Genomic DNA, 13,177 nt, shown 5'->3' with positions numbered 1-13,177 from the left:
TCTAATATGAAGGACTGTTTTAAAGTCACACTGAGGAGATGCTTTTGGGTAAAGAAGTCTATGCTGGTTTCAGAGCACAAGAAACAGCAGCAGGGTGCGGGAAGACAGGGACTTTGGGAAAGCCAACCGGGGATCCGCCGTGGGGACTGGGAGAGAGACGGCTCCACACAGAAGGGCTGGGAGCTAAAGCAGGCGTCTCCCAGAAGTGGAACCAAGAGGAGAGGTGGAAACAAAAGAGAGAGACTTAAAACCACAGGGAGAGCGCGGGGGCTCGGCGGCGGGCACTGATCAGGAGCAGCTCGGGAAGAACAAAGGAGCGGAGCTCGTTAACCAAACACATCAAGAAAGTCCCAGGAACGAGACCATGAAAGGGACGGTTCAAGACGATGACGATGAGCTGGCAGTGCGCAGGCGCGAACACGCAGAGAGAGTCCACACCCCGGGCCAGCTGGGGACCTAATTAGGCACAGCGAGTACACAGGAAATGAAGTGAGTAGGAAAACAGGATCACCACGTCAGGGAAAGAGCAGTGTAGACAGGAGAAGTGGTCAGCGGGCTGCAGCAGTATGGACACTTCGATGTCTCCCAACCTGGGTGCCACCACACAACACGGGGAGCCCTGGGGAGCTCTGCATTCCCGTGGGGTGGAGGGGCCGAGGGGCTGGGTGGTTGGTGGCGGGTGATGCGGGAAAAGGCTTCAACCACGGCTTCCAGGAGGAGGCCAAAGACACCACCCACAAGCACAGAGTCAGGAAGTGGCACGGGCACGTCCCTTAGAAGTGGGGACGGTCAGTCCAGGAGCCACCAGTCACAAGCCCTGGAGCTGGGAACTCTGGTGAGGAGAGGAGGACCGTGGCAGGGCAAAGGGGCCACAGCTTTTAGGAACAAGCCTCACAGAACTGCAAGACTCTCCCCGAAGCGAACGAGCAGCGTGGAGAAAATCAAAACCAAAATCAGAGCAGAGGTCACGCTGCTGGGGGAAGGAGCACACGTGTCCCCCGTGGCGCAACAATGACGAGGGGACAGGAACCTGTTCAGCAGGCTGCTCAGCTCCACCTCCTTGAGGGGACACCCACAGTCTCGCAGCACTTTCCGCAGCTTGCAGAGGGCGACGGAGCCGGTCTTGGATTTATCCAGTGTGGCGAGGGCTTTGCTGATGTCTTGATAATGGTCCTTGAGTTTATCCCTGAAAGAGAGCATGCTTCAGACCCCTCCAAAGCCAGGGAGACACTTTCTTTAAAGCTCGGGTTTTGTGATCACTCTAAGGCAATGGCTTGATGGCTTCTCTAAGAACTGATCTGGAAGGTGTTTCGCAGGCTCAGTGTAATATTTATGTTAAAAGGTATCCCAGAAAAAATTATATGTGTCCCATTATCATTTTATCATCATTAGCAAACCTACACTGGAGAAATTACAACCTGTCTTTTTACTGAAATTGGTACTTTGAAAATGGAACCAAGGATTTAAAATTACAGGGATATTACAGACGTGAGATACACCTTCGCTCTCAGGAAACGCTCCCGGAGCACCTTCTGCACGCCATGCCCTGCCCTGGGGGAGAGTCAACAGGAATCCCTGGGGCATTTACATTCTAGCGGGGGCGAGGGACGACGATGACAGAAGCCCCAAGGGCACTGTGGCGAGGTTGGTAGGCAAGAGAAGGAGCCAGTAGGGGACCGTGATGCCCACGTCCAGTGGGCGGGGACTCTCGGCGGGAGTGCAGGAGGCCTCACTGGGACAGGACACTGAGCAAAGACCAGGAGGCAGGGTTGGCTGTGGGAAGGGCTTTCCCAGGGGTCCAGGGAAGAGCTGGCCAAGGCCCTGTGGCAGGAGTGGGAGAGGGCAGGGGCGGACAGGCCAGGGTTCCAGTGGTTGGGGGACAAGGCAGTGTCCCCGGATACCTTGTTTTTTGATTTGGTCTTTTTACTGTTAAGAAGCACAGCCACCGTTGGGTGCAGCGGGACCGTGCGTCTTCTCAACAGCCCTGCAGGGCTTATCAAGCCCACTTGACAGATGAGGGCGAGGGCAGGGTGGGGACAAGACTGGGCCTTCCCCTGGCAGCCAAGGACTCGGCTCCCTGTTCAGCTCCCAGCCAGGGCTGATTTTCTTGCAGAACACATTCGAGAGTCTAGGAGTCAGTTCGTCAGTTCAGGAAAATCCTTCCCTGACTTCATTATCGTTAGTGACTAAAAGGTGGCGTCTCTAAGAATGATCAGCCTGGCCCCTGACTTGCGGTGGGCTGACCCTAAGTTCTGTAGCCAGCTCAGCCGGGGGTCTGAGAGGCCCCTGCTCACCAGCTGAGGAAGGGTCACACTCAGGGTGAAGCCCTGTCTGGCTGGTGGTTGTCCATGACTCAGATAAGCGCTGGTGGGAGAGGAGAGTGCCTTGAATCTGCCTGAAACAAAAGTGCCAGGGGACAGAAAAGTCACCTGGGAGAGGTAAAATTCACAGGGACTATTCAGGGGCCTGAGGCAGGGCAGTGGTGCTCAAGCTGAAGCCATCCAATGCTCTGTGGCCTTCCCTTGAGGGCCTCTAATGTGGAGTCAGCCTGCAGGACACGGGAGCGCTTGATACGAAGGGGCTGCAGTGACCGTCCCCAATGTCCAGCAACAGCACGGATCTTTTGGACTCCCTACAGGAGTCCACCAAACTGAGTCCCACACTTCCAATGGCTGCTGGCCACCGCAACATCATATCCCACTTAATCCTCCAAGATGAAAGCAAATGAAGGTAGATAAAAAATCAAAACATTTTTTTGAGATACATATTTTTAGAAAATTGAAGCATTCAGCACTTCTTGGACTGGCTTCTCGGCAGTAATTATTTCTCTTTCAGAGTAAATATGTGCACAGAGTAAATGAGGGTTTGGAACCCAGATCACGAACACTGCCAGACAGAAGCGGTGTTGGCCCACATGGAGCAGCAGAGCCGTGCAGGGTCTGTGGCCCGTTCCTGGTCTGGACCGGGAGCCTGGAGAGGGCACTGCCATGGCCAGCTGTGTGGCCACCAGCTCCTCTCGCACGCCACCTCCCCAGCCCCAGCCAGCTCTGCTGGGTTCACCCCTACCCTCCGCATGTGCTCTGGAGCAGCTGTGTCGCGTGGCCAGTTCACTACTGCTGCTCCGATTCAGGCTGAATGAAGAGCAAGTCCCGGAAAAAGAACAGAAGGCTAGATAGGATATTTCCTCTTTACAAGGTGTTCAGTACACTGCAGACAAGACATGTTCCTTAGATCCAAGGGACAAATGTACAGCTTCAGTCCCTTTCATCCAACATGACTCCCATGTACCAGCCCCACCTGAGTTTCAGAAGGAATGAGGAGGTAAAAAGATCCTGAGGACCCCGACTCCCAGGCTCACCCGAAAGTTCCACCACAGTCCCAACAACAGGCCCGAGGGCAAGCTCCTTCGTGAGTTGGAGCAGCCCATGTTTTTGAGAGAGCAGAAGCTGGTTGTGTTTGGGGTCAGTGGCCTGCTCATGGGGTGGCCCGTGAGCGTAGTCAACTACGAGGTCCTGCAGCCATGCTCAGCAGAACAGGGGAGACAGCATGGCCCTGAGAGCAGAGAAGCCTCCTCTCCGAGCCTCTTACACACAGGAGTGGCAGAAGAGAGGACGCGGGGTGACGAGGCCAGCCCTGTCGGTGAGGAGAGACTCCACTTTTCCCTGGTCTGGAGGCAGGTCTGGTTCACTCCAACCTGGCGCATGCATCACGCTGAGTTCCACAAGCCCAACGCTGCCTCTGGGCTCTGTGACTCGGTACCCCAGGCCCAACGCAGGGATGTCCCACGCGCTCTGCTCAAGGCTACCAGGCACAGACTCCCCCTGGGTCCCGGCACCTCACTTCCTCTGGGGATTCTTCAACAGCAACTCGTCCCTTCACTCAGGTGCTAAGCCAGGTACTGGGGACGGAGAGCTGAGCTCTGCCATTTGAGATGACAGACGGGACAGACATGTGAGCAGAGCCAGGTGCAGCTACGGCAGAGCCACGGGCAGAGGGTGCGGAGGGCGAAAACGAGGGCGGGCTGAGGCCCCTCAGTGTTTAGGGTCACCACACACAGCCAGTTTGTCCTACATGGTCAATGTTAAGAACTGGACGTGAGCAGCTAGTTTTAAATGGAAAACAGTCCTGTACAATCCTACATCCAAGCCCAATGTACTGCCATTGGCTCTGCCCAGCCTGGTCCTTGGGCATGTGCGCGTGCCCTTGACGGCACTCCAGTCGTGGTCCCCGGGCCATCCCAGACCTCACCGCCAGCTGGCCCTCCGAGGCAGCCGCTGTGTTTATCCACGGGGACTTGGACAGCCGTACGCCGCTCCAGGCTCTCCGGGGCCACCCTTCACTGATCTGGGCCTGGAGGCGTTCCTGGGTTGTTGCTGTAGCTACAGACACCCTGCCAGCCACCCCTTGCGACTGCTGAGCCGTTCTCAGCTGTTTCTTTGGATCAAGCCCTCACAGTAGAAAGGGTGGGCTCAAGGCTGTCTCGTCATTCATTTACACATCCATTCACTTACCTGTCGGGTGCTATAGGACAGTGATGGGCATCCCAAGGGCTTGCATCCTAGCGGGGCCAAGGAAGGGGTGGGGCTCTATGCAGCATGTGGCTGAAAAGGGTGGTTTCCCAGGGTGGCCCATAAATCATAAAAGAATGGCACGGGATTGTGCCTGGGGAGGGCGGCAAGGGCTTGACGCTTCTTAACTGCTTTCTAACTCTGATTTAGCACCAATTTCTAGGATCTGGGCAGTGAGCACATGACAAGTCCATGATAACTTGGCCAGCACAAGCCAGAAGGCCCCATTTTGAAGCAACTTCTGCAGCCAGGGTAGAGGCAGGACAGACAGCATCCAGCCACGGCCCCAGCACTTGCAAACCCACCTGGCAGGCACCGCTCTCTCGGTGCTCTGCTGCAGCTCCTGGATCTCTTCCTGGGCCTGCTGGGGCTTCGTGAAGTGGCCCAGGAAGTTGAAGTCATCTTCTGCATACGGCCGGTGGACGGTGGGCGAATAGCGAAGACCCAGCTTCTGTAGAAACTCCTGGTAAGTGATGTGGCCTCTTCCTTCGGTGTCATAGCTTTAAAAGAAAAAGAAAAGCTCTCAACAGCCACCATGGAGGTGCGCTGGTGCGCAGGGCTGGACAGGAGTCCTGGGGGGAGTCCCTTCTGCCGCCTCACCACCCGCAGTGGCCCTGTGGGCAGCAGAAGCACAGTCTCAGCTCTAGCCCCCGACCTGCTCTGAAGCAGCACTCACCAGGGTCCCCAGGTCACATCAGAATGTAAAAGTCACTGCTCTATCCTTAGCAGAATTATTGCCAGTTGTCACCCACCCCAAGAGAAAGCCGTGTCCTGTCATACTGTGGGGGCACAGCAGTGGTCACAGAATATAATGCCGACCCCCTCCATACATTCAAAATGTTCACAGGGTACCTGCAGTAAAAGAAACTATGTGAGAAAATTAGCAGAAAATCCTTCAAAAAGTATATTCCGTCTTAAAACTTGAACAAATAAATGCCACTTGATTCAAGGATGGAAAAGTCCCTATCTTCTCCTGAGGAGACGCCAGTCACATGCACCCACAAGAGAGACTGCGGGGAAAGCAAGATAAGATGGGTGCTGCATGCCTTTAATGTCGTTTTCTATTATTGAGACTTTTCTGAATTATAATTCATTAAAGAGGCCTGATGGAGAGGTTTTTACCTCCCAATGTTATTCACATAGAATAGAATTACTTCAATTAAACATTTTAAGGCAAATTGTCAATTTTCCTTAAAGAAAAAGAAAGCATTTATTTCTACAGAAAGATCCTCATCTAATCCATAAAATGGTGCTTGCAGATGTGATTTTCCCCCTGATAAGCTCAGAGCTACGAGGAACAAGACGGCACAGCCCCTGGATCCCGTGAGCCAGCTCTTCCTCAGGACTCTGCTTGGGCACGTGCCTGCCTCGGCCTCCCTGGGGGGAGACTCCTGTGGGACAGCGGCAGAGCCCCACGGTCACTTGGACACACTGATCCCTAACAATGGAGAGAACGCATCGATTTTCCTAGTTCTCGTCCTCACGGGGTGGCGTGGCGGGCAGAGGAGGAGGTAAGAAGCTTCGGGCCTGCTTCCGCTCTGTGCAGATGTGCAGAGGAGACAGGAGTTGGGAGGCCGCCATCTTTGGGAAAGCCAGCAGGCCTGCCCCGAGGCTCCGTCCTCCTGTGGCCTACGCCCTCTGGCCATCCCCTGCCCCAGTTGGAGCAGTGCAGCTGGAAACTTTGAGACTAGCAGGTGCTGGCCGGCTTGGAGCCGCTGGCCAGGCTGACGGGCCCTGGGTACAGTCCTTCAGGGATCACCGTGGCCACTCCTGGTCCCTCGAGACCTCTCCCAGGCCTGTGCTTATCCAAACCCCTCCCTGCACCCCACAAGAGAACCACTCTGACTTTACTCGGGGTTTTGCTTCTAAAACGAAGCCCAGGAACCACCGGCAAAGGAGCTGGCAGAGCCTGTTTCTGAGGCAGATGGTGGCAATGACCCAGGCAGGGCCATCGAGGGCAGTGGCTCCAGCCAGGGCCGTCCTGCTTGCTGGTGCAGGTCAGCTGCTGGAAGGGCATCTCTCCTAATTGCGTCAGGACCATCACTGGCCTTGGGCCACCAGAGTGAGGTAACAGGGCAACTCTGTCGAGACCCCACTCCCCTCGGCAGGTGGTCCACGGCCGCCCCTCGACAGCCCCCATCTAGCAGTGTGCCTCTTCCAGAAACTCCTCTCTCCCTCTAGTTTAGTCTAGACACCATGATCCTGGACCCCCTGAGCTCCTCCAGCTGGCGAGGAGGGGTGGGTCAACGCACACGGGCACCAGCCAGGGTCGGAGACACCAAGAGCCCAGGGCTCTACCGCCTCCGCCTCCCTCTTCCTCCCAAGTGCAGGTCTGATTCCCTGTGGACTGCAGTTTCCTGGGGCCCCTGTCCTACTCTTCACCACTCAGGGGGCCCAGTGGCTCAGCTCTGCGTAAGCTGCGCTACCCTCCTGCCGCGGAACCAGGGGGAGGCCCCTCTCCTGCGGTGACCCACTCTGGCCGTGGTGCACTCCTGAGGGTGCAGCTCCCCGCTCTAAATCATGACACTTGAACTGAATGAAAAGGCACTTCTTAATTACTTCATTAATAAAGATCATAAACATTCTCTTCTCATCACGAGGAAACAGAAGACCAGATTGCACAATCGCAACTAAAATATTGTTATGAATGTGAATAATAAGAGAGTTAATTCAGCATACATAACCTCACCCTTCATTATATAATCCTTTGTGTAACATTAAAAAAAATCAACTTGCCTATAAAGGTTGAATTTTATAATGGTTCAGCAACAGATGTGCCAGGGAAAACGTACACATAACAGAGGCCCCATAAAACCCGCGTTTGCACACAGCAGCGGCCATTAATTTATGGTATAATCAGATTACTCTGCCCACTTATCGTACACACGGCAGTTCCCTCGTCCACACCATTTGGATGTTCACATGGGTTGTCTGCTTTGCTGAGAAAGCCTCAGTCCTTCACGCTCAGTTGCAGATGGTTTGTGTCATAAAGTTCAGAAGGAGCTTTGACCACCACTGCCACAGAGGTAAGGGGCAGTCAGAGGCGTGGGATATGGCCTGCTGGTGACCCAGTCATGCTGCAGAGGTGGACGTGGTACCTCGTGCAGCTGGGACATGAGGAATTCTCCCAGGCCCCCCCGTCTTAGAGATGGTCTCATAGCTCAAATAGGGTTTCTTCAGCATGGGAAGTGACCAACGCCCATGCTGGCCCTGTGGGCACATTCAGCAACCTTGGTCCATCACGGAAGGGTAGACACGGTCTGCTCCAGTCTCCATCCAGGGCCAAAATCCTTCCTCTATTCTCCCAACAAGTGGTGGTCTAGCTTCAGACAGAGCCATGCCGGAGATGGGAACCCCGCTCCCTCAGAGACTGCTAGAGCCCTGGACAGCTCGGACCTCTGGGATGTTCTCTGCCGAGCCAGGAGCCAGCCCCCTGGCAGCACGTCTGCAAGGACAGTCTCCTTCAGGCAGGCGCCTACTGCTCAACCCCTCTGGTCACGGCACATTGATCTCCCTTTGCTAAGCTAAGGAACCCATTCACTCAACTTCTTCCAACTTTTACCACCTCTAGGTTCACCCTTCCAGTGTCTGCCAGCAACTCACCCACTGAGTGTCACTCTGGACATGGCCTTGGCTGAGCAACAGGAATGGCCTCACTTCCTGTTAACTGAAAGCCCGAGTCCTCTCCTCACAAAGCTGCTGTCCACGGCTCTTCTTTTTACACCTGGATGCTGTCCCACCGTGTGCTCACTGTGGGTCACTGGTCCCTCACGTGTGAACGTGGAAGGACCTGACCACAGCCTCCGCGGGCCGCGTGGCTGGCTGGTCGCACACCTGGCAACCTGCGCTGACGTCCTGGGTCGCTGCCTGCTGTGGGGCCTCTCTGTGGTGCATTTTTGTGGCACCCTTCCTTCCTGCCACCAGGCACCCCAGGGAGACGGCCCTGGCCTGTTCCTTTCGGGCCCAGCCTGGCTCCCAGCTATGAGGGCGGCTGAGGAGGCAGCTCCAGCTGCCAGGACCACCCACGGCCAGCAGGCCCCGTCCGCGGCTCGGTCACTACCACAAACACTCTGCAGGGTGAGGAAGGAGCCAGGAGGAATGGAGGACGAGGACCCTGGAACTGAGGTCACGACAACATGCCGAAAAAGGGAAAAAGCACGGAGCCCCCTCCTCATCCCCAGGAGCGGAGTGGAGCCTGCAGTTGCTGCTGGTTTCCTCTTTCTTTGTGCTTTTCTGGATTTTCTTGTCTTCAGAAATGAGTAGGCAGTCTCACTGCAAACCAGGGTCCAGTCTGTGTTTTCATTTTGCTACCAATCTTTATGCTCCAGATGCCGGGCAGTCCAGAACCAGCCACTCATGGAGGGCCAGAGCCCAAGGCCTTGCGCCTCTCGGGGACAAGGTGCAGGGGCCGGCTCTCAGCAGAGCCTTGAGCTTGGGCCGCTCGGCTCGGCCGCCATCTGCACAGGCCGCAGCCTGGGAGCACCCACTGTCCCCGCACAGCCTCTTTTCTGGGCTCCTGAAGGCCGATCCTCGCCTCCTGCATCTCTGGCCAGCTCCTTCCTTCCAGCCCCCTGGCACAAGCCCACACAGCCACAGCCTCCTCCTGCTTGGACCGTGACCACTCCTCACTCACCTCTGGCCCTGAGACTTGGCTCCTGCCAGTCACCCCTCCCTGCAGCCAGGTGATCTTCTAGAAAGTGGCCTGTCCAGCCTGTTTTCCTGTTAAGTGCCTGGCCTTCAGGACCAGGTCCCCTCTGTCTTGGCGTCATGATGCCTTTAGCTGCTGTGCAGGCCACTCCTCTCTGAGGGTCCCTTGCTGTCCTTGTGGCTGCCCAGTTGGTCAGCAGTCGCACTGTGACCCTCCCTTGCTCTCCAGGAGGGTGTTCGCCAGGTGGTCCCTGGCCTGGCTTGTCCCTCCCCACGTCCTCTGTGCCACCCCCAGTAGCTCCAGGAGGTCGGCCTGGTGGGGGAGGCAGAGCTGTGGGTTCCCAGTGCCGACCCACTAGGGCAATGGCCGTGGCTCCTGTTAGGCCCCAGGTTGAGGTTCCCATTTGCCTTGGCAGCATCGGTGGACCTGGCTGGGCCGGGCCGTGGGGTGACGCAGGGTGGAGGCAGGAGACACGCTGCTGCCCTCTGGGCTCCACTCAGCAGCCCCTGGTCCCTGATGACACCACATTCCCCTCAGACTTGCAGCCCGTCCCGCCTGCACCCTCATTCGCTGTAGGAACGTCACTTTGCATTTTCCCCCTGGACACTGAGGACTGTGCTCCTGGACCTCCCTCTGCCTGGACGCTCCTCCTCATGTGGCAGAGGCCACTCTGAGTTCCCCTGTCTCTGTCGCCTCTTCCCTTGGAAACACGTGCAGACCGCCAGTCCCAGCCTTCCCTCAGACAGGTGCAGCCCTGTCAGTGGGTCCGGCCAACAGCTTGGGGCAGAGTGATGGCCACCTCTCCAGCCCCAGCCTCTCCATGTTGGCCGCGTTCTGCTCTCACTCCCTCCCCTCTCTGCAGGCCAGGAACACGGGCTCCAGGCCCGGGGGTGGCACTGGCTCCTGATGATCCTGAGGGGGAGCACCATCACCCACCCTGACCCCACACCAGGCCACAACACCATCTGGGGAGCCGCAGAGATGGCAGTCAATAGCCTGCCCTGGCCAATGTCACTCAACTACCCAGCTTAAAGCCACTTACGAATTTCACTTTGACAAGACAAAGAGTGATGGTGATAGATGGCGGGGACAGCTACACACAGTCATGACTCACTGAATGCCACAGAGCTGTATGCTTTCAAATGCTCAAGATGCATGGACCAGGTGTGGTGGCCATGCCCGTAATCCCAGTGACTTGTGAGGCTGAGGCAGGAGGACCTGAGAAACTTAGTGAGACCATCTCTCAAAACAATAATGAAAATAAAAAGGGTTAGGGATGTGGTTCAGTGGTAAAGTGTGTCTGGATTCAAGTCCCAGTGGCAGAGGAATAATAATAATAATAATAATAATAATAATAATTTTTATATTGTGCGTATTTTAGCACAAAAAAATGGAAGGGGGCAGTGGTTAACAAAATTCGAAATCAATACAAACTTGAGTTTTGAAATGTAGACACAGCATGATATACTGCTTAGGAATAGTTCATCTAATGAAATAAAATTAAATAATTAAATAATAGGTGCTTTAATTTGCAAACACTTCCTGGGAACTGCCTTACTGAGTGGAAAACAAGCCCCTGGGCGGGACTGAGAGGCATACCTGCGGCTGACAGAGCCTTGGCCCTGCAGTGAGGGGGGTCCCTGAGGGAAGGGCAGGAGGAGGGAAGGGGCACCACAACCGGCTTCAAGGCTCCCAGGTTCCTTTCTCGCGCCCCACCCTGTGCCCTGCTGCTATGAACCTCTCACTGCTCAGCTAACTGATTTGCTATCTGAAAAGTAAAGATCCTGAAGTACTCGGCTTGGAGACCTGGCGCAGCACCCTCATCCCCAGGGCTGTCATCCATCCCTGGGGACATGGCACGGGGTCTCCAAGTGAACCTCTTAAAACCAGGTGACACTGTTGAGAGGAAACTTCTGCTCTTCATCCATCTTGGTCTCACCCACCCAGCCACCCAGCAAAGAGATGGGGGTTACCCAGCCCAGCCTGGTGGCATCCCCAGGTGGTAGGGAGGAGAGTGAGGACCAGAGAAGTCAAGTAACTTGAGAAGGGCCACACAGCTGGAAGTGGGGTAGAGGTCACACCCCACACTGGCTGTAGAACAGTCACCCTTAACCACTCAGCATCTTGATGCGAGGCCAGGCCGACAATGGTGGACATTATTCTAACCACAGCCAGTTTTCAAAACAAGGTGAAAAATTTATATTTCATGATGATGTTTGTAGCGTCTAAGAAACCTCAGCCTAACGACACAGTGTCCACCTCCAAGGAATGGCCAAGGCTCCGTCCCCTCTGGAGAGGCACATGTGTGTGCTGTCACTTTCCAGATGGGACACATGGACTCCTGCGCCTCTTGCTCCCAAGACTGGCACCATGGGAGCTCGGGGCGCTCACGGGCCCCTGATGGTGGTGGCACTGTCCAAGGCCCACGCCTGAACCAGCGCAGCCCTGGATGGGTTCCTGACCCTTGCCCTAGACCACAGCTCTGAGCTGTCACAGCCACACTGAGTGTCGCTGCCAGTGCTCAGTCAATGACACCCAGAAACCATGACGGTGAGGGGACTGGCCTTCCTTCCCCTTAGGCCCGGGTCCTGGGCCACTGCCCAGGTTGGGCAGTCTCCACTCAGAATGTCCTCCATCTCCATCTTGACCTTGAACGCTGTCTCAAGGTCGTCTCTGTCATCATGCTGCCCAACCCTCCAGGGCTTTTAGCGTCCACCACCTGACCTGCTCTCTGCCAGGGTGGGATCTTTTAAAACTAAGGATTTGTGATAATTCAAGCTGCTTTTCCAGGCTAGACACAAGCCACTGCCTAGTTCCAAACTCAGCCACACTCAGCCTCCACTGTGAGCAGGTGAGAGCTAAACCATGACAGGAACCGCTTTGTGTACCTGCGTCCCGAGCGGATGTGTGACACCGGTACATCCCGGAGGAACACCAGTGGCAACTAACAAATACTGAAGGAGGAAGTGATTCAAAGATGGATCCGAAACTGAGAAATAGCCACATTGTTGGGGCGCTGGGAACTTAGCCGTCTACACAGGGAGCACCGAAACAGGAGCCTGGTCCCCAGACAGCTACATCTAAAATACATTCTGACAAATAGCACTACATTAGATACTATTCCCAGTTTAGGGGACCTTTGGGAAACCACTCCAAGTTTTCAAAAGTTTGGTTATTTTCTTCTAACAAATTACTTATCCATAAAACAGCTTTGCAACTTGGTTTCCATCTCTGGGCTACAGGGAGCCACTTGTTCCCTTACCACTGCCTGTAGCTCAGGGCGTGGTGCGGGAGGAAGTCTTCGGACAGGACTTACTTCACTAAATGGTGACAGTATGGGCTTGAACTCCCGGGACCCTGGGCCCGCAGACCTGTGAGTCCAGCAGTGCTGGTTGGGGTACTCCGGCTCTTCCCAATCCTGAAGACTGGCCTGGCCACAGCTCTTTCCATGGTAAATGAGGATCAAGGAGACGGACACAGGACCAGAGACCCCCCTCCCCTTCCTCTGGAGAAATGAGGAATTTGTAAGGAGCTTGTTGTAGCAAGTGAGCCCAGACGTCAGACGAAACCGCCAGCCTTCAGGTACCGCTTACCTTTGCCAAAGCTTCTCAAATTCTCTGGGTGTGAGGGGAATATCAAAGCCATAGAGTGCATTCTTTATGTCCCTGCGTCGAAGAATGCCGTTGCCCTCGTTGTCAGTTTCTATAAAATTCTGCAAACATTAGAAGATGGTGTTTAGGAACGTAAAATGTGCAGGATGACTTAGAGGACTCTCAGTGATCGATATGTGGGACAATCTGAGGTGGCTTTCTTCCCATCCACCTGAACACCTTTTAATCTAAGTTTCAGGGCCTCACTGATCCCCTGGAGAAGGTGGGAGAAACCAGGAACAAGGCTGATGGGCACAAGAGGGCTGTTTCTGGGTGAGTGAATGGTCTCCGTCGCAAGACCTGGAATCTTG

General features: G+C 55.2%; 1 protein-coding gene across 1 annotated transcript in view; it reads right to left on the bottom strand.

The window, feature by feature from the left end:
- Nucleotides 1-13,177, bottom strand: part of Efcab6 (EF-hand calcium binding domain 6) — a 190,341-nt gene that overhangs the window by 44,829 nt on the left and 132,335 nt on the right. The window contains 3 exon segments of the mRNA XM_048803015.1: nucleotides 1,031-1,186; nucleotides 4,874-5,068; nucleotides 12,810-12,928. Coding sequence (XP_048658972.1) covers nucleotides 1,031-1,186; nucleotides 4,874-5,068; nucleotides 12,810-12,928 — 470 coding nt within the window.

This window comes from Marmota marmota, unplaced genomic scaffold (genome assembly GCF_001458135.2).
Source record: "Marmota marmota marmota unplaced genomic scaffold, marMar, whole genome shotgun sequence".
NCBI lineage: Eukaryota > Metazoa > Chordata > Mammalia > Rodentia > Sciuridae > Marmota > Marmota marmota.
The sequence above is the reverse complement of the archived record's forward strand: the minus strand, read 5'-3'. Positions and strand labels throughout refer to the sequence as shown.